The 27742-nt window shown below is 39.6% G+C and overlaps 1 protein-coding gene and 1 long non-coding RNA gene across 2 annotated transcripts in view; one reads left to right on the forward strand and one right to left on the reverse strand.

Moving 5' to 3' along the window:
* The window catches only part of LOC116243618 (uncharacterized), an 83487-nt gene that overhangs the window by 23848 nt on the left and 31897 nt on the right, over window positions 1-27742 (reverse strand). The gene's annotated exons all lie outside the window — the stretch shown is intronic.
* NETO2 (neuropilin and tolloid like 2) lies at window positions 1365-27703 on the forward strand. Its single transcript, XM_031614927.2, has 9 exons — window positions 1365-1511; window positions 11949-12005; window positions 13484-13624; window positions 15538-15786; window positions 17770-17814; window positions 17904-18031; window positions 20746-20974; window positions 24294-24407; window positions 27022-27703. The coding sequence occupies exons 1-9, from the start codon at window positions 1478-1480 to the stop codon at window positions 27600-27602; spliced, it is 1578 nt and encodes a 525-aa protein (XP_031470787.2). The 5' UTR covers window positions 1365-1477; the 3' UTR covers window positions 27603-27703.

Here is a 27742-nt window from a genome sequence, read left to right on the forward strand (position 1 = left end):
CACCGGAGCTGGCAATCACGCCGACTCGAAGAGCCCGAACCGTTTACGCGCTAAGCCGAAGCAGAGTGACCTTTTCTAACAGGATATGCTGACCTTTGAGCGCCGTAGGAAGAACTCATTCAAACACAAAGCACCAAACCACGAGGGAATCGGCTTCGCATCTCACAACCACGTTCGAGAGCGGCCCTCTCGCTCGCGCAGTCGGAGCTGCAAGTTGCAGTTCTGCGTCTATTGTTGTCAGTCGGATGGGTTCCACATCGCCCCTGCGAGGTCCCCGAGCCCCGGCCGCCCCCGCCAGCCGCGGGAGCCGCACAGAGGCGCCGCGCGGAGCGCCCGGCCCCGAGCATCCCTGCACGGCGCCTCGGGACCCCGAACACACCGCAGCCCCACCGATCGGCCGTGCGGGGGAAAGCCATCCTACGCCGAGATTTCCGTGCTGCCTACGGGAAAGTTGAAAAAATCGTCCCCTCGGCAGAGGCGGCCAGCCCCACCGTGCTCCCCCGCCCCACTTCGGGCTATTCCCCGAGTGCCAGCTCCCCTAGCGAGCTAACCCGCCGTGATGGATCGCCGCGGGGATGGCAGGCGGCGGGCTGGGTGCGCCTTTTTATTAACTTCTCGAAAGTAATAGCTCCATTTGAGCTGTCGCTCGTCAGACGACAGCAGCACAATAGAGTGTGATGGACTCCTCTCTTAGCTCGGGCTCCAGGCGGCACAACGCAGCCATACGGGCGGCTACCGCCGCGTGGGCCCCGCCACGAGGAACGGTATGAAAAAGAGGAGGGCACCGGCTGCTTTCCACCCCGATCACAGCCGCTGCGATGCCCGACAAAGGCGGCGGACGGGACTCAGATTCTCCCGAGCCACCGCATGCCGGAGCGGCGACCCGGGCTCCTGTCGGCAGCAGGGAAAACCCCGGCAGCCGGGCGGGAGGACGGCCCCGGAGCTTCACGCCCGGCGGAGCCTCCGGCGCCGAATTCCCTCCGCCGGACGGGGCGAGGGCGGCGGCCGCCCCCGCTCTGTACCTGCCGGGCGGGAGGAGCGCGGCCGCCCCGCCGGCTGCGGCAGCTCGCGGGGCTCCGCGGGGGGCGGGCACATGCGTACAAGCGGCTCAGCCAAGCAAACACCCCTCACATCTTAAACGAGCTTCATCTACCGGCGGCCGCTTCAGTCGGGCTGCGAGCCGGCGGGCTACGCTCGGCCCTCTCCACGGGGAGCCCCTCGCCGCTCCCCGCGGCGGCCCGGCCCCGACGGCCCCCGCCGCGTCCCGCTCTAGATGGGACTGAGCGCGGCGGCTCCGGGCTCGGGCGGCGGAGGCTGAGCGCGCCCCGCGCGGGGGCGCCGGGCATGGCCGCGGGCGGGCGGGGGCCGGCCGAGCCGTAGCCGCGGGCCACAGCGCCCTCGCGGGGGGCTGCCGCGGCCATGGAGCGCCGCTGATCGCCGCCTCCGCGGAGTCGCCGCCGCGGCCCGCCGAGAGACGATGGCCCTGCGCAAAGTCTGCTCGGTGCTGGAAGGTAGGAGCCGCGGGACGGCGCCGTGCTCTCCGCGGGGGAAGCTGCCCGGGGGCGCCCGGGGCCGTCTCGCCGCCCGCCCTCCCGCCGGCAGCGGAAACTTTCGGCCGAGGAGCGCGGGGCAGCGAGGCCGCCCGCTGCTCCGGAGAGGCTCGCGTCCGTCCCGCTGGGATGCGCCCGCGGTCAGCCCCCGCGCTCCCGTCGCGGCTGGGCAGGGCAGGGCGGCGGGGCTGAGCTGGGCTGGGGGCTGAGCTGGGCTGGGGGCTGAGCTGGGCTGGGCGCGCGGTGGCGGTGAGCTCGCCCCGGTGCTCCCCGCGCGTAGCCGGGGCACACCGAGAGCTTCCCCCAGCTCCATCTTTTCGCTGTTAACAATGCACTTTCTGTTCTCTTAACTGTCCTAACGAGCTGTGTAACTGTGGTCAGGTGCTTTTGCTTGTTATCAGGAGCGAGATCTGTTTTCTGCAAGGTTTTCGCAAAACCGGCCGCCTGTGTCACAAGCTGGTGCTTGACCGGTGTTCACCTCTGTTTCTCTTTCCCCTGTAGCCTGTAAATCTCGTTACTAACTTCTTGAGACGCAGGGGTAAACGGCTGAGGGCAGCCAGCCTTCCTCCTAGCCTGCCTTTATCTGTGCTATTATTTATACGGCTCGACGTGGGTGAAAGATTTGTCAGAAAATAAAGCTAAACGTGACCGTTAACCTTGTGCCTCAGGAGCGGATTTCTCGCATTCTGTATCTTCTCTAGCAATGCCAGACTCAAACTATTAGGGAGTTTTTTATTAAATTATTCCATTAGGAAATTTTGGAACGTCTGCTTGCATTATTGAAACCATCAAGGCATCACTGCAGCGTGGAGAACTGATTCTGATGTGCACTGATGTCCTCCCACGGTATGAAAGTTGTAAAAAGTGATTTCAATCCAGAATGTTTCCATAACCCATAAAAGTCTGTATTCCCGACCTGAAGGATAGATGCCTTGAGGCTTTAAATAAATATTTTTCATTTATTAGCATCATAATTGACAGCCAGAAGATGCTTGCTTTCAATAAAAGCCCACTGTACGTAGGTGTTAACCAGCCACTGATTTCACAAACGTGGGAACAAAAGGCTCACTGGGCAAGGAATTGCATTTAGGTTTTTTACTTCCTCTTTAAATAACATGGTTAATGCATAGCTGAACCACGATAAAACCACCAACAAATACAACTGGTGCTTCTGCTTCTTAATTACCTTCTACATACGCAGATTGAATTGCATTTCAGAAATATGCAATTCCTGCACATTTACCCATAGAGGAGTTCTCCTGAATAGACCAACTCTGATCTTTTATGATCACATTAGAGTCCAGTTGAAAAGAATTGTCCCTGTAAAGGAAGTTTTTGATGCAATTTAAATATTATAAAGAACACAAAGCCATTAGTCAGTAAGTCGTTAATATTCCAAATGCATCACTTGCCATGACTTCAGAAATAAGGTATTGTTACTTAGCACTGTACACGCCCTTTTATCTCTGCATGAGGAGTCTTCATGTAGTCAGATCTGATCACAAAGAGGGAAGAAAGATTCCTATAAATAGACATACAGATTTAATCCTAAAAGGAAACCATTGGGAGGAACGTTCAAATCAAGCACCATATTTTACGAGATGCATCTTAAATCCTGCATGGAAACTAATCACAGCGACAGTAATTTTTATCTCCATACAGATAGCTTTGTTTTACTTACTGAGTTCTTATCACCTATGAAACACAGAAACATTTTAATATAATTCATACTGTCTCATCCATAGTGTTGAGGAAACTTTTTAATGCTTCACAGTATGTACTAGAGCATCTCTTACTTTGGTTACTTGCCCTCATCTGAATTTGCCAAACTGTATTGCTGCATGGAAATGGTGCTGGGCCACAGCAGCACTGAGGCTGCAGCAGTGCTGCAGGTTTTGTGGGCTGTGCCCACCTGTTCCTTCAGCAGCACGAGGCACAGATCGGAGGCCGAGGTGCTCGCTGTGAGTTGGACATCTATGCACAAATCCTTTTCCTCCCGTCTCCAGCTCTCAGTGTTTTGGACACCACTGGAAGCATTCTTGAATGAAACAGCTTGCAGAATGCAATTGCTCTACAATAATAAGGCACCATCATCCTCTCCTTCATACAAGAGAAATGCAGCTGCTTTCTTCATAAAGCCTTGTTTCTGTTACACGTTGGAACTAAATATATCTACCTTAAATATCCATATATCTCTTATTGCCCCAAAAGATATAGGCTAGAGGCTTGTTCCCAGTTTTCAGATATGCTCCCTTCCTTCATTTCCACGCATGACTAGTCCAAAAAAACAACAGCAAACAACACAAATGTTGAATTACATTAACCCTAAGTTGAATCCTGACTGTGTTCGTTTCGGACTGCTTCGGTTATTGCATTGGATTACCTCAAAAAGCCAGCTAGAGAATTGGTCATTTGGTCCTGATAATGCAACAGCCAGTGGACAAATGTCCACTACTCCTGGGAAGCCAACACTGCCAACCTTCCAGTGAGGTACAGGGTTATTTCCAACTCAGACAGGTTGCGAGAATGTGGACTGCTATGATTAACTTGCTGCCATTCTGCTCAGCCCTCTCATTTGCATTTTGGCATGATTTTAATAGCTAATTTCTCACAAATATGTGGAGCTTGGAAGTAATGCTTCCTTCCACGTGAAAGCTAGGAATTACAGCCTCCTGCTCCCAAAATAAAAAGGTGTAAAAATGACCCAGGAAGCTGAAAATGAGCAGAGAAAAATAAAATTTAAAAGACAAATTCATGACTTGTGTGCTGAAACCAAGAGGGAAGTATTGTCTGTAGAGACTGCAAGTGGCCCTAATGAGAGCAGTATCAAGTGTAAGCCAGAATTTTGTTTTTTGGCTAAAACCAGGAGCTACTTGCAATCTTTTCTGCTGCACTATAAGAAAGCTGAGCACCAGACAGCTTGTGCTGCCAAGCAGTTAAGCAGAAGTAACTCAGGTAACTGTAGAATAGGTTTGAAAAAGCTCTAAACAGGTATCTGATGGTATGTGCTATGTGTTATTTTTAGTATATATAGAAACAAGTATCCAAAATATGCTGCTCTCAGAGTAGCATAACTTCAAAAGCATAGAACTAGCTCTCTAGTTCTCCCAAGACGTATTTGACAATGACTGCTACAAGTTTTTTTACAAAAACAAGTTGGTTCTAAATATATTGATATTAATAGAAAAGTTCAGTTTCATAATCTGGTATATAGATGTAGCTGGAGTGCTGGATGACACTGGACTGAAGCTAAAGGAGCTGCTGAATTATGTATCCCTGTCTCCCAAAAAGCCAAGATGTTCTGCACCTTCCCTAAGGTTTAATTCATGGAGAGAGATTAGACAGAAAGATTACTCCCCAAGTGAAACTTTATAAGCTATTAATCATTTATGAACCTGTCAGAAATTCACAGTGTAATTCATTGCAGGGATGGTGAAGAGAGCTGCTAAATATCTGCAATTGTACCAGAAATTGTGCATACACATTATTTACACACCAAGCAGGTTACACGTGCAGTAGTGGACATGCTTATCTAGACCAAAGCACAATCTTAATTACAGTGCCTTGGCTACAGTTGTAGCACTGCAAACTGGCTTGCTGCTTTTCTGCCCTGTATACTCCAATTTGTTTTTTAATTAATGAAACACTTGGCAGTCTTGGACAACTTACATAGCTTGCTCCCTTTCTTGATACATGACTGACAGCTGCTGCTTCAAATACAGCAAGTGAATGGGGTGGAGGAGTGTAAAATTTTCAACCAAAAAAACAGCGGGTAGCTTTTCATGAAAAAAAATCCATATTCCTTTTATTTTAGCTTATCTTTGTGCTTCTCTCCATGTTCTGTTATTATGAAGCTGGCCCACTATGCATCAGGAAGGGACTGCCAAGATGTTAACAATGCCTATCACAAAACCTCCTCTTCTAGCAGACATTAAAATCCATGAACACAGAGCAGTCTCTTTTCAATGGACTGAGACTGGGGAGCCAGGAAAAAAAATGATACTCTATATTAGCTGCTCTCAGACATGACAGAAGGCAGAAGAACTTTTAGTACTAATTCCAAGATATTATTCCTGAAAAAAAAACTTCACTGAAAAAAAACCCACATATTGATAATAAAGGAAAGAGATGAAGAAGTTTGATACAATCTGATCTAAGTCAAGAGTATCAATATCCCAGCAGCGTTGTAGGAGTACATAATCTCTGGGAAAGATGTATTCAGAATAGTCATGTGCAGCAGGATCCGTTCTGTCAGTTACAGGGAAACCACCTAAACTTTAAGCCAATGTATTTAATTTAACAAGGTTTTGGAATTCCTCATCAACACGGTTTACAGATGCAGCCTTCTCAGCAGTCTATTACTGCACCCAGCTTGGAGATGAAAAAGGATATTCCAAATAATAAAGAAAGCTTCTATCTTCAAAATAAAATATATTATTCCTCTGGCAGAAAATTTGCTGGCAGAGATACCCAGAAATGGATTATAATAAAAGGATGTAGAGCAAACTGGTAGAATGAAGCAACCCACAGCTGCTCAACTATTCCTAATGGAGGCAGGATCAGAAACATTAAATGTTTTGAGCAAACCTGGAGGGGGCTCTGTCACAGATCCATCCAAGCATGAATTGCTCTGCGGATGATTTGATCAAAGGGAAGTGGGAAAACTGCATGTACTTCCTGAACCAGTTAACCTCATTTCTCAGCAGAGATATGGACTAAATTTGTTGGGTATTTTTTTGGGGCAATCTTAAAGAGAGGAATCCCTACTGACAGAGAGAGATGAAACTCTCATCTGAGCACAGACCTGGGTGCATTCAGACATCCTGCCAGCCCACTAATGGCTAACAAGATTTGGATCTTAGAAGGGTGCTAGAGTCACTGTAAATAGCTGATGAAGCCCACTTCTGCTACGTAGCATTTGTGAGGAGGATTAAAAATGGGATGGCCGCTCCACTAGCGTGCTCTGAGTAAAGATTACAAACAGCTGAAATACATCATGCCTTATGCACACCTTCCTCTCTGTTACTTCATTCTGCTGCAATCCTGCACTATTTTCCAGTATCTAAATAAATAAATAAATAAATAAGTTTAAAAATAAGGAAATCACTGAAGCTGTTAATAGGCTAAGTTCTAGGCAGCCAACTTTACTGCTCTGTGATACTGATTTTAACAATCGGCTCATGTCCTGTTGAGATCATAAGAAATCAGGGAATATATACAGATTGAACTATAAGAGCACGTGGAATTCAAAAACTGCCCTGTTTTCATCCTCAGCAGTTTGCTTAAAAAAGCAGCAATAGATGCAATCCAGTATTGCTTTTATCAACTACTAAATGTCACCAAGTGCTAGGAAGAGGGAAAAAAAACCTAATTCCTCTGGGATTTACAGTTTGTCTGTTTCTGAGTTAAAAATGGCTTGAATCAGAAATGCACTTAATTACCTTTCTGAAAGAAAAGGAAGTGAGTATCCACATGTAATTATACAAAATCCATCCTTTCCTCACTTCACATTGTTTTGTCTAAACTGAAGAAGTTTCTTCCAAGACCAAGTCAAATACTTTGAATATGTTCAGCACCTAGCACTGTGGGTTCCTACACTTGATGGAGTCCTTTAACGACAACTAAAATTAATGTGAGCAATTCCTACTGTATATATGCCCTTGGCCAGAGAATAAGACAGGGTGTAATATCACAAATGTCTCCACCACATTAATGTCTCCACCACGTTGTTTAGACAAAACACATGGAAAATCATTGGACATAAGTGCTGGGATACTGCAATTAGCAGTTCCTGAAAGTAGTATTAATTATAGCACGCAGGGGAAAATTAAGAGCTGGGTTTAAGAATAGTACATAGCAAAGGATTCATTCCCATAAGGCAAAACACAGTATATAATTAAGATAAGCATTTGTTACACAAGGCTGTATCTGCCAGAAAGAAGCACGCATCCTGGCAAGTTGTTCTAACATTCATGACCTGTGTGTTGCCAATTACTGTCTATTTGGACTGTGTGTACATAAGGTGCTGCCTAATCCAGGGAGTACAGCACAGAGATAAAACAGGGAATCCTGCTCTAAGCAATGTCTGTCAACTTTATCCCTAGGATTCTGACTACTGCAATTACTAAGAATGTGTAATACTCTAAATGATCATGTCTTTATTTTAAGAATTGGTGGAAATTTTCACTGTTTCTGAGTTCTGCGTGATTGCTCCCAACTTTGATATTCAGCTTGCCCTGCATGCATAGATCCCCCATTGTTATCACTGAAGACAGACACTGCTCTCACAGCTACACAGCAAATTTTGTGTGTTTTCTCTATATGTGAAGATCCCTAGAGCATGCAGAAAAAGCAGAGGAAAGACATACTGTAGAGAGCTCAGAGCACTAGTGTACTGCATGAAATCTGAAGACTGCATCTTGCAAGAAGGTACAAGCATATGTCAGATCTGCAGCCTACAGCACTGGTTTCTTTAAGCAAAACTCTGATTTCTCAATGGTGGTTACTATAAAACTATATTATTCTATTTTTTAAAGAGAAATAGGAGCCACTGATTTTTTAACCTCTCTATATATACTTCAAAGACAAGCTAGAAAATGTTTTTTGCATCTCATAGACATTTCAGAAAACTCTAAGAAATGCCAGCAAAGAGAATCTTGGCTCCCACAAAAATATGTAATTTATCACACCAGTTTATAGGACTCTTTTAGGTTATTCCATAAGCTTTTTTCAACAACTGAGTAGTAATAATAACTCGCAACGTATGATTAGTGTATTCACTCTTAAAAATTTATACAGCTGTCTGCAGGCTATGTGATCTAAAATCTTTCATGCAAAGAAGCGAATAATATGAAAAATAGATTCTTTTTATAAACAGACAGAAGCTTGCCACTTCTGCTTCATTTCCAGTTAGTGTTCACACAGGTAAAAACTATCAGAGCTTTAAGTGGTAGTACAAAACCGTGCACCATAATTTATGAAAGTTTTTATAAAAGTTTTTAGCAAGTATCAGATCCATGAATTAAAGAAGCTCCACTTAATCTGCCGCCTCAATGTTTTTGCTGCTGTTGGTTTCATGATAGCCTCTCCTACAGTTTAGATGCCACGAAGTAGAAGCTTAATATAAGTTGCAGAAGTTCTAGCCTCTATCATCTTTATCAGCTAAACAGCTGCAAGACAACGAGGTCAGTCTCCCAGATCTCTAGTAGAATTCTCACCTCACTCTTTGCATTAACAATCATCCAAAACATCCTTCTGTCCCTTAGATATTCAGTGCAGTCATGCAGTCCTGCACTGTTCATGCTCTTGCTTACATTAGCAAGCCAACTTCAAGTGGCATTTTTACACACTTGCTGCTTCTATTTCTAGTAACATGGTAGAATACAGAGCTAAGTCTAGAGTTCCCTTTCATCCTCATGGAAGAACAGTCATGTCACACTGATAGGTGACAGACTTTAAAAGACAGAACAAAAGAAGTAGAGGAATACTATGTCCTACTGCAAGTTCAGGTGCATTCTTTTTGAATTTCAGTTTTTCAAAAATAACAAGATTGTTTCTGATCCTTCTGAAAGTGCTACAAGACTTTCTGTGGAAGTAGCTCAGTGTCTCTGCCTGCTCTGCCTGCTGGGTCCGTGTCCCCGCACGCACTGCCAGCACACTGCTCAGCACGAGCTCCCCACTGAGCTGTCCTACAGGAGCTGTCTCTTCTTTTGACATCTGCTTTCCTTATTACTGACTTCTATGGTCCAAATTCATCTCTGAGATTTGTAAATATTTTTCCGGGAAGTGATATGGATTCAGGACACCGAGTGACTGCTTTGTTGTTTTTAAAAAATAGACAAAAATGGGTTAATGGAAGCAGTCTAAAATGTTTAAAAATATCCTGGCTCGTTTCTTTCCCTTCTTTCTTTTCCTTTCATCCTGAACATTGATAGGCCTTGTTTCCAGCCAAAAAACTCCTATTTGCTATCATGCATTGTACTGTGTCATGTAAATGCACCCAGTTTAAGGTGATATCGCTTTAGGGGTCCCTGCCCACTACTCTCTAGAAGAATGGAAATAAGTCCTCTCTCCACCTCTTCAGTCACAATGTCACAGAGACAAGGACAGCCCACACAGAGAATATTCATCAGTGTGCCTAAAAAAAGAGGTGTCTTTATCACCAGGGATAAAAGAAATGGCAAAGACAGGCCCTTAAACATTTGCTACAGAGGCATTGTGAGGGAAAGGCAAAGAGATGGAAGAGATTAAAAACGAAAAGGATGAGAAGGGCAGGGGACAGTGAGAAGGTGGCCCATAAGTACTATATCCACTCATCCACATAACATGACAAAAGGAAGATTGTAAGACAAATATTCAGACCATTTATCTTCCATAAGCGTCTGCATGCCCATGCTGTTCTGCAGGAAACATGCACTGTTCTTTTGCACTTACACACACACACAGCTCTCAACTATTTATAGAAGCACACAGGCTTTAGTGAAAACCAATCAGATTGTCTGAAGTCCTTGTTCTGTCTTCACATCATTTCAAGAAGGGAAATCACTGGTTCGTGTAACTGAGTGTCTATTTTTATGTTCTGTAGAAGACACCACAATCACTGAAATAATGATAGGTGCTTACTGATATTCTTAAGGTGAAAAACAAAGCAAAAAGGTACAATATTAGCATTAGTGACAGCAGACAGCTGTACTAAAAAAAAAAAAAAAAAAAAAAAAAAAAAAAAAAAAAACCATAGATTTCTCACTTGAAAGTGAATAATGTCTGCATGAATTTTGTTAGTCGTGGAAGTATTTGCTTTTCTTATAAAGGACCGCTGTGGGTTTTGTGTTTTCTTGCTTTAAGAAAAAAAAGTCAAAGCCCATTTTGCACTTTAAGCAGCAGCACAGAGTTATAAAAGTGGTCTAAATTGATTTGAGATTGCAATGTCATTGCAAAATAGAGGGTGGGAGTCTTTAGGAGAAAAAATGGTTGTTGCTGAGGTAAGTCTCATAACCATGTACAATCTTTTTTAATGTTGGTGGAGAGAAGAAAGGGCAGCAGAAACATACATAATAAAACAGTAATGTAAGACTGGCACTTCCAGAGGCAGGCTTTGATTCCTTCTATCTTTCCCCAAGATAATATATCTGTGCCAACATTACAGTAGCATCTATATGAATTTAGTCAGGATTGCAGTAGTTCACAGTCAGTGCATGCTCCCTCCAGAACTCACTGAAGGGCTGAAAGTCTAATAAGCAACACAGAGGAATCACAGATAGAGAAAATGCCATTCAGCATGAGATAATAAAATACCTGAGCAATGAGGGAAAAACTGGGAAAAAAGAATGAACTTTTCAATGTGACAATAGAATTCCTGCTGAAATCTTTTTTTCTCCATAAATGAGGCTGTTGTTTGTCTGACTTAATACTAGAAAATAGATTAAAAACATGGGAAAGGCCATGCCAGGTCAAATTAAAGGTCCATCTAGCTTTCTATCTTCATCGCAGAGATGATAAAGCAGAGACCTCAGAAAGAGTATAAACACAGAGCAGATGATGTTTGCCCAAATACTATCCCAGATACTATCCCAAATACTATCCCATAAGCTGCAGACATCCAGCAGCTTACGACTCAAGGGCTTCCTGAAGCTGAATTTTCTATTTTAATGATGCATTATGAAATATGTACATTAAAAAAAAAAAAAAAAAAAAAAAAAAAAAACTTAGTTTGCTTTGAAAATGCCACTTGCTAGTGCTACCCCTTGGGTTTTGTATGGGAAAGGAAACTGAGCTGTTGCTCTCCATTCACTGTCTCAGCAACACACATGATATTGCAACTCATATTCTGTTCTATCCAGAAGCACTCTAACATGTGGCTCCAGAATTAATAGAGGTATTCAAGATGAAGGCAAACCAAGGGTTTGAAGAGTGGCATAATAATATACTCCAACTTCATTCCCATTTCCCTTCCTGGTCTTAGTTAATTTTGTGTAAGCTTGACAAATCTGTTGTACACGTGTTATGCATATGGAGTTTTAAGATAAATATGCTTCAATATATCTGCCAAACATCTGAGTTCAGGATATGAAATTATGTAGAAGATAGATACTGTTTAATTTTATAAGACGCTTTCAAATTAGTAGATACTCTACAGAAGATTCTTGAAGTCCCCTCAAGCAACAAATGGCTGCTTTCATATAGGCATTCTTAACAGCCTGGAAGAAGAACCTGTAGTGCACTTAAACTGCACTGGTTTCCTAAAGCTGAAATGTTAAAAAGCACATAAATTGTGTACTTTTGTGTGTTCTGAGTTGTTTTGGCTAGTGATTCTAGGATTTCTGTGAATAGGGACTGCATAAAATGGTATATAATTTTGTTCAATTACTGATGCTTTTCCTGTTCAATTTCTCTTATCAGTGTTGCTAGTAACAATCCTTGTTGTGGAAGGGATTGCTGTTGCACAGAAGACACAAGGTACAATTTTATTTTGATGATTTTCTTTCCAAAAAAAATGTACGAGTTTTACAGTTCAGAGTTAAGCCAAATAAGTCAAAGAAAGCAGCTGTGTTCAGATACTAGTAGGTCTTCAATTAACAATTTGAATTCCAATATTTTCCATTCCCCTCGCAACCATTTTGCTGCTTCTCTTCCGCCCCCAACCCCCCCCCCCCCCAGTTAAAAACAGATGAAGGTTCACTTACACCATTAAAATTCTGTGGTTTCGGCCTTTAGAGGATGGGGGGGAAGAAAAAAAAACACCATGGAAATCCATGTTTTCTCTATCTGACAACAAGCTTTTCAAGTAGTCCACCCACAAATGTTTTTGAAGCCAACACCTCCTGAGTGGGGAAGGCATTAGTTTCATATGACTTATTTTGTCATATGCGTGATTAATCCACACATAGGTGAGAAGAATTCCTTGAAATGACACCTACATAATTTCCTAGAACAGTTTCTGCAGAAGAGACTAAGATTTTTTCACCCCCATAAATACAGGCTGCCAAGTAATCAGAGGAAGGTGATGTAATTGACTAAGGCGGCTATGACCCTTATCAGTGGGGACTGAAAGGTCTGCAAGGAAAAACTGTAAACATAAATAATACTAGGAGAGCATCCCTCTGAGGTTTGGGAAAATCCAGCAGAAACCACATATCCTGTTTTCTCTCTAGTTCTGTTGGTATCAATGAGGTCAAAGTTACTTAAAAACAATGTCAGAAGGATCTTACTGTTCCAAGCCCGTGCTCAAAGGATAAGGAAATCTGAACTAACAAAGCTTCTGTGCATGGTCCAGCATGGTGCATAACCTTAGTAAACTGCATCACCTCAGCTACAGAGTGTATTTCTCTGTGCATCTAGAAGAAGAGATCTTTGATCTTAAACGAGCCCCTTAGCTACCAGTGCAGTCTAATTACTGCTAGTAATTTTAACTATCATGGCTATATTTAGCTTATTTACATATCAGAAGCATTTTGTACTGCAACATGTTATTGTAAATAGCCTAAGGGCCATGTACTTCAGTTTACTCTGGAATCAGGGTCAAAAATGGTACACGCTAACAAATATTTTGGATTACATTTGGATAGGAATGGAAAAGATACAGACCATAAAATAAAGCTGTTCTATTGACAACCATAATGACTATTTGTCTTGGAAAAAAGCATCAAGGAATCTAAACTCGCTTGGGTAAAAAAAATTACACCTTCTCTTCCTTTCCCAAGGACTACTGTACAGATCTGGTATTCAGAAACCATGATCTCATCAGGATATACCACATCATAAATTAAACAAAAGATTTCCCTATTTATTAACAAGTGGCATAGGTGATAAGATGGTTCTCAACCAAAACATTTTTTTTAATATAGGCTATGCATTATGTCACTGTTTCATTTGTGAAAAACAAAATTTGCATATTTGCAGGAGACATTTATTTCATCACTTTATTTTCCCTGAAGGTGGGCAAACTATTGGATTGAATCGCATTCCTCCTACCCAGTGTGATAACTGGGTACGGACCAGTAATGGAGGACACTTTGCTTCACCAAACTACCCTAACATGTACCCACCAAATCAAGAGTGCATCTACATCTTGGAAGGTATGGGCTGCCTTTGTGTTTTGCTGTATTGTAATCTTACTGTCAAACAGATTATGTCAAATTGTTAAAACCGTGACATTTTACTATACTGTCAAGTATTGAATAATCATATTTGTAATATAATCAATTCTGCCGTCCTTTGGTTTAGCAAGAAGCTAAATGTGCTCTCTCAAGTAATAAGAGCAAGTTAATATAAAAGGCAATCATGCAGGAATTATCAATATGGAATAAGACATACCCTCACAGCCTGAAAGAGCAGCATCAGATCTACTGTAATCCATGAAGGCAAAGAAATATTATGATGAAAACTGTAGCTTACCTTAATATCACTTACAATATTGCTGATAATAAATTGCAAAAAAAATGGCTGAAAAACCATTTTAGCATTTGCCAGGCCACACTCTATCAGGCTAAGTGTATCTCAGAGGCAGAGGATCTTTATGCTGCCCTTTATTAATAAAAATCCCCACACCTGTCTGTCACCATAGCACTGTACTAAAAATGGAGGTTTATTAGCACTGCTGAGGTCACTACTGAAGTCATGCAATGGGGACAAAAAATTCATTAACTTGATAAAACACAATCTGATGGGAATATCTTGGATAAGGGCTGTAAGACTTAGGACACACTAATTATTTTTCCTCTTACTAGAATGCATCCAAAACCCGCTGAAGTCAGCTAGTAAGCTTCACCATCAGATTCATATCAATTAATTAATGTACCTCAAGTAACATGTTTCAGTGAGGTTTTTTTTGACTGGTTAATAGAGACCCTCAATTTTGCTTCTGTGCTTATGCAGCGGATGTTTTGCATCTTCCCTGCCACTAAGTACCTGAAGAGCAGATACTCTGTCCATCTTCAGAGTTCAGACATACCAGACCTAATGCTAGATCTTCCTTGTGCAGGGCAGTTTCCACAGGGCACAGAATTGTTTTCCATGCCTCTGTCCTCACTGTTATTACTGTGGCAAGAAATAGGCAAAACACAGTTCCTCCACAATTTCTAATTAAAATATTGTCCTTCCAGACCACCACACTATGTGCAAACTAACAGCCAGGAATGTCTTTAACTCTTGTATAATTAAGGTGTAAAGATCTAAACACTATTAGAGATGTATAAATAAATTCTTTTTGCATCCAGCAGAAGCAGACAGCATTTGATTTGTTAATGCTGTCATTCCTGATACCAGTTAGTATCTGAAGGTTCATTTAGGACAACAGATGACAAGAACAACCCTAAATCTATACATACAATATAAAGGCACAGTTCCGAACTACAGATGTGAAAGTGCAGTCAATAAGTAACCTTAGCTGTACTGCATCAGGATTTAGGAGTCTGATCCAAATCCTGGTTCAGACTTAGAACCATCACTCTTGTACTGATCATGTAAATGAAGCCATTTACACTTTTCTGAGTATTCTAATAGAAGATGTCTCCAGCAAAAGCATCTCCAAATTTGGGCTTACTGTTTAGGAAATATGCCAGTGATTTCTTGAGATCTTTTCCATTCTTTTCTTCATCCTTCAAAGTTTTTTCCTCTTTAATGCATTTTGGCCCCAAAGACCATTATTTTTAATTTATATTTTAATATTTATCCTTGCTTGAATACCTTTGCATAAATGTTGACATCTGTTACATGTGATATTTTAAATTTATGTCCTTGCTTACTACTCAGTTATTTAAAAAAAGAGAAAACATTTCATATAATTCCATTAAAAAGTATGAATTCTTCAGTTGTTGAATTTTTGGTACAGTATACCTGAGTTTTTGGAGCAGACTGCCAGACATAATTTGAGAAGTGTCCAGTCTCTTTTGTTATCTTGCTGTTTTGGAGGTCTCTCCACTATTTCATGTCTTCATGCTTTTCTTATATAGATCTGCATTTAATCTTTTGCTTAATTTTTTATGTCTAGCTGCTCCACGGCAAAGAATTGAGTTGACCTTTGACGAACCTTATTACATTGAACCTTCATTTGAATGTCGGTTTGATCATCTGGAGGTTCGAGATGGACCTTTTGGCTTCTCCCCTCTAATCGATCGTTACTGTGGTCTGAAAAGTCCTGCACTAATTAGATCAACGGGGAGATTTATGTGGATCAAGTTTATTTCTGATGAGGAGCTGGAAGGAAAGGGATTTCAAGCAAAGTACTCATTTATACCAGGTAAAGGTACTTAAAATTAACAACCAAATTAAAGACCATTTGCTCCCACTGAACTCTGTGGGTGTGTTTATGCTGGCAGTCAGAACTGTATTTAATTGTAAATACTTACGAGGGCAAAAGAGACAATACAACAGTTAGAGATAGACCAGTCCTGCTAATCCTGTAGCATACTTAAATAAAAACACTTTGGAAAATTGACTGCAGAGAATTACAGGTTTATACTTTCCTAATGAAGAGTCAGTTGATCTTGTTTGTGCTGAAGACTTTAGCAACTTCCCTCTTTGGTAACTCGTACCAGGTCCACCAGTGCAGGCTAGCAGCTGGCATTTTCAGCAGCCTGTCTTCTAGGAATGTACGACATGCTGACAGAAACACCTGAAGTCAGTCTATAATAGGACTTCCAGCTAGATGCAAACTATTTTAATTTTCCATTACTGAAAAGCCTGAGGAAACACATAGACAATATAAATATCAGCTATCAACGTAACTAGATTCCCACAAACCACCAACTCAGAAAACAGAATTATTCTTTGCTCAAAGTACTGAGTTGTTTTCAGTGCAGAAGGAGCAGATCATATGCTGACTGTGCCTTTAGACAGAGAACAACTAATCTGCTCTGTGGGGCCACTTTAAACTGGCAGGACATTCTTTTCACAAGTAAATTTGACCTGATATCCTTGTACAATGCTTGACTGCTGTATTTCATAGATACAATACATGTGTAGTATCAGCACTTTATTGTCCTTTGGGACAAAACACAATATACAAATGTCAGCTCTACTACTGCTATAAATGGATACACGGCCATAACTGTTTTATGCTGTCTTATGTACCCAACTGGTCTTTACCCCTACAGCACGTGAATATACTACACACAATTATGTATTGCTATTTACAGAATGTATACCTTGCTAGGGATTTAGACTTGAAAACTCTTCAGATTAATGTGGTAACCAGTCTACCAAGAGTGATCCACTACAATATTTCCACAGGGACAATATTTCTACATTTTGCTAAGTCCATTTCTACAGCCATTTCATTAACATCAGTTCCAAAACTAATTTAACCCAGTCCCAGGCTGGAGTACTTTTTCTGCTTAGACAGACTAACACCTCACACACACATACACACTAGGATGTATGTGATTTCCTTGGTGATTTTCAACACAACACCCAGGAAAGCATGCAATTTGTGGGGAAACACAAACCTGATCACTGAAATGTAAAGCATCCCAGACCACTCCAGACCCAATTTTAGCCAAGCCCCAGTCACAGTACAGTTAAGTACCATCATCTAACCATTAAAAGAAAGTATATTATTAACTCACTACTAGAATACATATAGTATATTAACACAGTTTGCTATGCAGATATGTACAGTACATACACTTGGCATTTAGAAGAAGGTACATTAGAAGAGCAATTAAGGCTGAATTCTGCCCTAATTAATGATGTTTAGAACTGTGCTACTTGGCCTAATATAAGCAACAAGAGTATCCAAAGAAAAAATAACTTCAGTACTGAGCTGCCTTCTTTATATTCATTATTAATAGAAATTAGCAATTTCAAAGTGTTGATACATTCTACAAAAGCACTCCAGTTCACACTGTTCCGAGCTAGACAGACAACAATCTGGTCAGAATGATGCACACAGAAAGGTCTCTTGTACTCTTATGGAGCTCCACAGATTTCAGTGAAAAGTGGTATGGTTAAATTTCAGAATATAGTGTAGAAACATAATGCCTAATGCTGGAAATCTGAGCTGTAAGTATAGAATTGCCTTAGTCAGCTAAGCTCAATCTTTGTGAAATCATGTATTCTCTAAAAAAAGCTTGTCTTTGTACCCTCCAATTGACTGAACAAACTTTTAGTAATTTTTATTGTGACATAATAAAAATGGACATCATCTTCAGATTGTAATAAACCTTGAAGTGATTCTCAAGCATTGATAGCCCCTGTGATTCATGACTTCTTTCTATTACAGATCCTGACTTCACTTACCTAGGAGGTATTTTAAATCCCATTCCAGGTCTAGTATTACAATACCAATTTCTTTATATAAGAAATTTTGAATTAATATCACATTGCATTTGACAGCAAGGTATATGTTCTCTCTAGACTGCCAATTTGAGCTCTCAGGAGCTGATGGAATAGTACGTTCCAGTCAAGTAGAACAAGAAGAAAAAACAAAACCAGGACAAGCAGTTGATTGCATATGGACAATTAAAGCTACTCCAAATGCTAAGGTGGGTTTCATTCATATCATTCAGTATGTAATGGGTTTCCAAGTCATTACTAACAGGTAATAGCAATTTACATAATGTCTCTCTTTCACTGAAATGAATTATGTTTCAGTGGCTTAGGAAATTCAGATAAATTATTCCGAAAATCCACATATGCAGCAAGTCTATGGTGTTGTCTTCATATTGTGTGAAACTTTAAATATAGAATAGAAACATTTTTCAAGGGCATTTGATTTGGCCTGTGCTTTTATTGGAAAACTGCAGGTAAAAATGCTGCCAGGTAATGCAGGTAAAATTTTGCTGCCGGTAATTGTACTCAGGATTTTGGTTCTATTTGAAGTCAACAAAGCTTTGCTATATTATCACAGCCTCTGATATAAGCCACACTTTGTTATTACTTAAGCACTGCACTGAAGAATACACAATTTTTTCTCTGTATAGCATACATATCTGTAATTTTGCTTCTGTATGTGTATTAAAGCACATGTTACTGCTTGCCTTTTCCATGTACATAAAGGATGAAAAAAAGTCTTTTTAATAGCAGGACCTGCCAAGATGACAAAGCTAGTGTTTGCCTTCTTACCCACTTCTAGGAGTTAGTATTCAGCAACTTCCAAATCGATAAAACAACAACCTAAAAGGTAGTAATAAGAGGAGAAGACAAGAAACTGAAACTCCATTAATATATTTGAGCCTTTGAGGAAGTGACTCAACTCCCAGGAGCCCTGTACTAGTCTAAGTAATAGTAGCAGTTCTTCCAGAAACAATAATAAAACCATTTTCTCTCTGCATTTCCAGTCGAGTGCACCAGGTCTTATGCTTAAGTATTTTAATAAATTATTGAATGTTGCCAGAAGGCATAGTTGTAGTTGGGTCAGTTCTGAGATTAGATCATCATCCTAAATTATTGAGTTAAAACATTACAGAAAAATAACTCTTCATATTTTAAAAGTGGTTTCTCAAGCTTCTAATTTGGCTGAATTGTGATGATAAAACCCATTAGATCTGATACGGTGCTGTCTCTTGAGGAAACAAAGCATAGACATTTTTAATTTCCTCAATTTGATTTTGTAATAAAAAACAAATTTTTAAAACTGACAACTGAGCGATAAAAGGATTTTTAAAATCTGCATAATATAAATTGAATAAATCACTCCATATATCAGAAAATTACTAGAATAATCAAAATAATCTGTGAGCAAAGGTGTTTTATATTTGCTTGCCTGGCACACTAACTGGAAGGACCTTTTGCAGAACTGAGCCTTTTCGGTGGAATTACTCCTTTGTTTTTGTATGCAGAATAGCTTTATTGAAAAAGTTCTAATTTATTTTTAGTTTCCATTGTAATTTCACAGTACAAAGATAAAGCCAAACATTAAATGAAAATATGAGCACCTGCAGCTCACACCCATGTTTATGAGATACTATGACACAGGCTGCACCTTTTCACAGAATGAAAGCGTTGGCAACCTGCCTCTGGCAGAAACCAGAAAGAAAGGAAGAGTCAGGGTGTACAAGTGTAATCAATCTCTCACACTCTCTTTTACTGGGTTTTGAATAAATTCTGTCAAGTGTTGGGAGGGCATGTTTTTTCCCCACACAAAAGTAGTGCTTTTGTTTTAGTGAATTCTTTGAAATCCAGATTTAAAGGGCTTTCACACTAGTTAAGGTAAAGAGCAAGATCTGGCAGAAGGACAGAAAAACTGGTAGTATAGCAGTCATGCATGGTATTCATCCACAGTCTTCTTCAAAAATTAAACAGGAGTTGAGATTCTTGTCATTAGGCATACACATGAAGAACTGTGCTGTGAAAAATGCCTTTAACATTCACAGCATCAGCCAGAGAGGCAATTGTATGTGCAGGCAGTCAAGACCCAAGCTTATCTAAAGAGCACAGTGAGCACCTGATGGATTATGACCCCCTCTCCCACAGTGTAGGAGACCCAAGCCCCCACATGGGTAGATTTCTTCTCTGGCAAAATAATGGATAGCTTGAGAATTCTAAAGTTTAAATAAGGTCTTAATTTAGAGGTGACTTAACTATATATCTCCTCAACTGTCACTAGAATTTTGGAAGTCCCAAGACTGACATAACAAGGGATTAAAAACCCCAGTCATCTTTCTATGCACTTGTAACCAAATTACAGCCTTTCCCAAGTTTCCCAGCAAGATAAATTATTTGTTTACTCTCCAAGTATTCTCTTGGTCTTCTAATTTCCCCGCTGTATATGATCTACCACATATGTTGCCTTTACCTGTGTTAAATCTCTATTTCTGCAGGAGTTATCATTGGCTTAATTTTATAAATTTGTCCTAAGCAGCCAGTTTGCTTTTCTCCCACTTCCATTTTTATTCAAATTACTCATGTCTTCGTGGCTTATGTCTTCCGTAACACTGCTATGGATTAGTAATTAGCTTCCACCATTCTAAAGCAACAAACTGTGATTAATTTATTTTGCTTCAGAGCTTTTCTGACTAGATTCCTTCCCTTATATTTTAGTGTTATTTTTATGAATTAAAAAGGCAAGAGGGCAGTCAAAATACCATTAACATTCTTCAGGACACTTATGTGTTTCCTGCATCTGCTTTAGAGTAACTCAGTGTAGGCTTAACAAAGGTCTAAGCAGCTTAAAATATCTTATTCAAGATTTCCTAAAAAGAAAATTGTCTTCTCTGTATTACTTTTCCTGGAGATATTCATTTCTTTTTTCTAACAGATCTATTTACGATTTCTGGACTATCAAATGGAGCATTCCAATGAATGCAAAAGAAACTTTGTTGCTGTATATGATGGAAGCAGTTCTATTGAAAACCTGAAGGCAAAGTTTTGCAGCACTGTAGCAAACGATGTCATGCTGCAGACCGGAACTGGTGTGGTGCGAATGTGGGCAGACGAAGGCAGCAGACTAAGCAGATTCCGAATGCTGTTCACTTCATTTGTGGATCGTAAGTAGATTTCAAAGAGTTCATTCTCCTGGTATTGGGTTACCTCAAGAATTACAGAAAAAGCTATAACTATACCTTGTGCAATAGGAGCACACACTCAAAACCAGTGTTTCCTTTGGATAGGAGTGTTTTTGTTAAATACTTGCTTTATTACAGTTGCACCATAGTTCCTGAAAAATGACTTTCCTTCTTTCTTAGAAGTTTTATTTTTCATTTGAATTCAATGCTAATGCAGCCTTAGTGTAGGTCATTCTTACTGAGTACTACAGACATGCACAGACTTACTTAAAAGACAACAATGGGACTGAAGCACCCAACTTCTGCTTCCCTGCCAAACACCAGGACAGGCTCTTCTCAAGCCCACACTGGATGTTCAAAGGACAAGAGAATGCCTGTGACCATGCAGAGTCCATCCAGAGTCTGGATCTTTTTCTACTCACAGCTTCAACCACAGATCTACTCCTACTACACCTATGTTGTTGCCTCCTTTCTCCACTGCATTCTAAAACAGTCCCACGTGTGCTTCCCCAGTTATGGCACAACTGCATATAAAGCAGTTAAATTCCAATTTATTAAAAAGCCTATATTAAAAGCAGAGCTGCAAATGCTTTTCTTAGTTTCTATTTGGATTCCACAGCCTGCATTAGAGACAATGAGAACAATGCCTAAGATGCTTCTTAAAAGCATGCTGTTTGTGAGATCTGCCAAGTGAAGAAAGCTCTCTGAACTTAACTGAACTTTGTTGCCTCACATATTCACAAGGGTCTACATGATCCACACTGCAGAACCTGAAAACTGAAGTGGCATCTTCAGCACAGAAGTAATAAGTTTGGAACTATAGACTAGAGCTGAGATCTATGGGGAGAACTGAATAAAACTTATCTGCCACGTCAGGAGATAGAGCTGTGCTTTCTGCTGAAAGTTTTCAACTTCCTCTTGAGAATAGGTTTACTGTCAAAGAAGTAACTTCTTTTGACAAAAGTAACAGTCCTGAAAGGGATACTGATCACCATCTTGGACAAATAATTCAACTTACAGGTAACAGATTTTATGTTCAGCTCCATCACACAGGATATGTTAATACAGGATGGAAGTTACTTTCTCTGCAACAGTCTTTGTAAAGCAAGAGTAATTTAAGATAAATGCTTTATTGCTTAATGTTGTATACATGATAGTAAGAGGCAATTGCATGTTTCAGAAATTACTCTATTGCTTAACATGCAGTGGGCATTTAATCAACTTTAGTTACGGTGAAGTTTTAAGCACAGCTTATCAAATTTATAACAGCTTTTCCAGTAGTTTTTATTTCACGATGGTCAGTAATATAATATTACTGATAGTGCAGGTTATTCCAGCTTTCAATCTCAAAAAAGCTATGAACTTTGGCAGGGGAAATTATTCATTTATATTATAGATACTGGGGACAGGGAATAAGTGCAAGAGGCTGAAACAGTGCCTACTTCTAAGGGTAGGTAACATTCCTTACTTACAGTTTTAAAGCAGTTCAGAAGTCATTGCCAGAGTTGAGTCTGCAATGCTACACTGTTATTTTTATTTATCTTCTAACTACAGATACTGTCTTTCTTGGATAGGGTAATTCAAAAGTACATGTCTGAAAACTAAGTTTCTCCTGTATTTTTAAATAGTATATTGATAAGCAAGTTTTCTAACTGAAAATGGTGAGTTTCAGCTTGTCTTCTTTTCAGATCTCTAAGCTGTTTATCTCCTTTACCTTACTAATGATTTGTAATTATAAGAAGCCAACCATGTAAACAATCAATATTTCTGAAAAGATTTGCATAAACGAACTAATTATGCGAGACAGTCACCTAACAAATATTTAGTGCTCCTTGCACTTCAGCTACCAAAAAGATCAATGTGTCTCATTTCTGGCTTGATTCAGTACATGAACAATTCTGTATATAAAGAACACTGAATGCTGCACAAGTCTGAGGCAGCTGTTGAGATAAGAGTCCAGCTATGTCCTTGAAGTCCTGGACTGGAACCAATCAATCATTATAACTGGTAGACAGACTTTGTACTCTCTAAATAACAAACAATGGAAAATGAAGTTCATCTGTCCTATTTTTATGGGCCCATGAACAAAAGCCATCACCCAAAAACTGCTAAGGAAACTACACAGGAATATAGAATAGAGAATGTGCTGGTGAGTAGAGAAGCAGCAGCAGAACAGGAAGACATGACTAATAGGGTTAGGGAATGCCAATTTGAATTTTCTTCTCTTCTTTAGGCATAAATCCTATTTTTGTCAATGAGAGTCTGAAGTCTAAGAGGCAGAATAAGTGAGAAACATGCTGTACACAGGACTTGTCATGCTGCCCTATTGCATCCTTTGGGCTTTGCTTTAAGTTTTAGAAAATTAAGACTGCTCCAAAATAAATTCTCCCTATGAAACCAAGTAGTAGAATTATGTATGTCACAACATCTATGCTGCTACGTATTGATTACCATAAAAAGAGTCACTTCTATAATAAAAATATCACATTACTGAGACAGAAAAAGGAAAAACTAATTTCTTGTCTTGTTCTGAAGTCATAGAGATCTCAGTTACATTATACACCATCCTGAAAACAGCCTTTTTTTTCTTAAGTAGCTGTCTAACGTCAAGAACTTATGTATAACACACACGAATACACAGAATCCTTAGAGGAACTTTTTAGTTAAATTATTTCTTCAAATTTCTAACTATATGTAAACAGATAAAAAGATAAACGTTACTCACTTAATCCCCGCATTAGCTCTAATAGGAGGATCTAAGAGCTTTGATTCACAAGTAGGAGTGACTTAGATGCCCCCAGTTTCTGAAATCTCTTGCAGTTTCTGAAACAGGCCACCACAAGCTGAAATCTGATTTGTCTTAAGATATTAATAGACTCTAAAATGCAGATGTTCAGGAACTGCTTCACAACCAGCTATACCATCTACACAGCAGATGCACAGCAGACTGAATAAATTTATAATTGATGATGAGCATGTGATTTAAGCATTAAGCCTTTAAAGACAAGTATTAAATCCTTCTACCATTATCTGTGTCAGGTGACTTTTCTTTCTGCCTTGCATTCTGAGCAAGAACATTTTGTTTGTAGCATCAGTAATGCACTGGAAAGCAACAAAACGAACAAAAGAGTAAATCATCTGATAATTAATAAGAAGTGATTTTGTTTGAAATTTTAAAGAGAATATGCGTGTTAAAAATGATGGGAATTTACTAGTTTCTTTCTGTTGTTTTTTTTATTCTTTCTTGCAATTTCTGAGTTACTGAAAATCCCTAACATTTTCTTCCTCTTCTCTTCTGCAGCTCCCTGCTCAGGCAACACTTACTTCTGCCATAGCAACATGTGCATCAATAATTCTTTAGTCTGCAATGGCATTCAAAACTGTGCATACCCCTGGGATGAAAATCACTGCAGAGGTAAATAGAGAGTGAAGTATAGCCTTAATGATCCACACTGGTCAGTTTGCCTTTCAGGAAAGCCATGAAATTATTGTCCTGGAAATAAGCTGAAGACAGCAATTCTCCTAATCTCAGGAAGCTGTTGCAAATTTTTACTTAAACTCAGGAGGCTTGTAAGCATATTGAAGATTAATCTAACTATAATCAAATCTCTTCTTCAGCATATACTCTTCGTTTTAAAAGGGTGTTAGCTTAATAGTCAGTTGAATTCAGCATTTACCAAGTTGCATCCTCTCTGTTCCTAAAAACTTAAATGAAGCAAGGACTGAAGGGACAAGTTGTATCTTTTATCACCAAAAGAGAAGATACAACTGGAAAAAAGACAGACAAACCTTCAAGCACAAAGTCTTTTTCAAGACTGAAGTAGACACAGCAGTCTTCAAAGATAAAGTTATATATATATTTTACATGTCTCAACAATAAGTTAATTTTTCAGAGTTGGAACAGAAGCAGTTTAAAGTAAATAAAAAAATTTCTCCTAAGAAGCAAAACAAACAAGTTTGTTCTCTGACAAATTAAAGGTCTAGAAAAAAAATCCTGAAAGATTAAAATGTGTACTCAATTTCAAAGAAAATTTCTTCTCATTTGTACAAATGGTCAAAGCTTTTTGTAAGGAAAGTCTAGAAATAGTTTCAAGTTAACAGTATAAAGAATACACAACGCTTTACAAGGTGTGTTACATAATGGAAGTATTACATATTATGTAAGGATACAGCTAAAAAACATGATCCATTACTCTTAAGTTTTCAGTTGGAAAATAAGTTTCCTCTAAATAGTCTTTAGCTTTCATAATATCCTCTGTTGCCTATCATGTGCAACTTCCAGATGTTTCCCTTCTCTGCAAATACTCTTCTAGAACTTCACCTAGAATCCACATTTCCTTATTATTCTGTAGTATTTAAAAAATAAATTCCATAAGAACTGTATCACCAGTGAAGGATGTGTCTTTCCCAGTATTTGTACATACTGCAACTGGTGCAGAATAACTTACCATGTTTTATGTCAGATACAATTTAAATTCTGCTTTAAAAGTTGCAGAGCATATAATCACAAGACAGCTGACAGCTGGATCCATCTTGCCAGCTAAGGTAGAATTGAGGAGATTGATACAACCAAATGAACATTTTCTATCTTTAAAAAGAAAGCTTCTCAGTTGTTCCCAGTTCCCTTGGGCACCTAGAGTTCTCATTTAGTCCATATCAATGACCACCTAAATCTGAGCATGTTGTGACCTACCTTATGCCTGCAGCCCAATGGGGCATAAAGATTTAAAAAACTAAAATCATAAGTCATGGGTAATTTCTTTGAAGCAGCTGGGTAAGACATTTTGATTAAGACCTTTATGATTAAAAAATATCCAAGAATTAAGAAACCTAGATGCATGAGAAAATTATCATAGCACTGAAATTCCTATCTCCCACAAAAGTATGCTGACTGAAGATTGAAACTTGACAGAACAAAGGGAGATCTCCTCCTTTTCATTAAAAGCATAAATGTAACTAAGAGTAAATGGCCTGAGCTGTGAAGTGTAACAGTATTTTAAGTATTGCTTTCTAGCCAATTCCCCGGGACCCCATGTAGTGTATGGGTGGTTTTAGTCTGCACTGAGGGTATTTAACCCTTCTTGTGCAGTGTGTCCAGTACTTAGGTTCCTAACAGACATACCCAGATGCCAGAAGCCCAATACTGGAAAATACATAATAATTAGGCAGTGTTTTCTTCTACATAGTCTTAAATGCTTTTTTTTTTTTTTTTTTTTTTTTTTTTCTCTGCTAGTGAATATAGCAGATTCTATTGGTGTAGAATTCTTTTGATCTTCTGAAAGTAGTACTTTACAGAACAGAAATCCATCTGGAAAATTTTAATCTTAAAATAAGAATTCTGTATATGGAGAACCATTTTGTTCTGATGCTGCCATCTTGTGTGTTTTCATATGAAGTACTACCCAAAAATGCACATGATCTGGTTGAGTTTTTTGCCCCCTTCTCCCACTTTTACCCCCAACAGACTATTAGTGAACAATTACAACTGGAATATACCTCTGCTGAAGTTCCCTTTGTTGCAGTCTTTCTAGCAGACTTTGTGCAACGGACAGACACTAAATTTCCAAAAGATGTGAAAACAAACAGTAAAGACAGCCTTACATTGTCACTGTAGTAATATTCAATTTTAAAGAACAAACAGATGCATTTAACTCCAAGTTTTCTTCCACTGGCATCAGAGGGAACGTTACCAGCACAAGCTTACTTTGATGGGAGAAGCATCTGTAGCTGTTAAAATTGTAGTTTTTGGAATGTTAATTGATCAGTACAGACCCAGATGACTAAGCATGCACTGACCACAAAGTTACACCTGCCACTAAATTAGATATGCAGTCACTAACGAAGGTGGACAATTAGACTTGTCAATAGGACAAATCCTATTGACATACAGTCTAGTCACTGGTACCATGAAGTCATTTCATTAATAGAACAGCACCTACCTAGTGATCACAGTTGCCTATTTCTAACATACAATCCAAAATGTGAAAAATACTGAAAGCCTTCTCATAATCCCTATTTTTTCCTTGCAGAAAAAAAAAAATCTGGATTGTTTGAACAAATCACCAGAACACACGGAACAATCATTGGCATAACATCAGGGATTGTTTTAGTTCTTCTTATCATTTCAATTCTAGTACAAGTAAAGCAACCTCGCAAAAAGGTTATGGCTTGCAAGACTGCTTTCAATAAAACTGGCTTCCAGGAAGTATTTGATCCTCCACATTACGAACTCTTTTCACTGAGGGACAAAGAAATTTCTGCAGATTTGGCAGATTTATCAGAAGAACTTGAAAACTATCAGAAAATGAGACGCTCTTCAACAGCTTCCAGATGCATTCATGACCATCACTGTGGCTCTCAGGCCTCCAATATAAAACAAAGCAGGACAAACCTCAGCTCCATGGAACTTCCCTTCCGCAATGATTTTGCACAACCTCAGCCAATGAAAACATTTAATAGCACATTCAAAAAAAGTAGTTACACTTTCAAACAAGCACATGACTGCCCTGAGCAAGTCATAGAAGACAGAGTGATGGAGGAGATTCCATGCGAAATCTATGTTAGAGGAAGAGAAGATACAGCACAAGGTTCATTATCTATTGACTTTTAATTTCCTAGTGAAGGCGGTATCGGTGTACATAAAGGATGCTTGTGTATAAGGACAGTGTATATATTAAAAGTGTATGATATGCAGCGTGTGAGATGCACACACTTTTAGCTTGTTATACTTCATTAAAAAAAAAAAAAAAA

This window comes from Phasianus colchicus, chromosome 13 (genome assembly GCF_987193195.1).
Source record: "Phasianus colchicus chromosome 13, bPhaCol1.hap1.1, whole genome shotgun sequence".
Lineage (NCBI taxonomy): Eukaryota > Metazoa > Chordata > Aves > Galliformes > Phasianidae > Phasianus > Phasianus colchicus.

Bases quoted from the DNA above. Each gene is read 5' to 3' on its own strand.
- NETO2 (XM_031614927.2), top strand. From the start codon at position 1,478: ATGGCCCTGCGCAAAGTCTGCTCGGTGCTGGAAG. The intron at 1,512-11,948 runs GTAGGAGCCGCG...TTCTCTTATCAG, and splicing joins AGTCTGCTCGGTGCTGGAAG to TGTTGCTAGTAACAATCCTT. The intron at 20,975-24,293 runs GTAAGTAGATTT...TCTCTTCTGCAG, and splicing joins GTTCACTTCATTTGTGGATC to CTCCCTGCTCAGGCAACACT.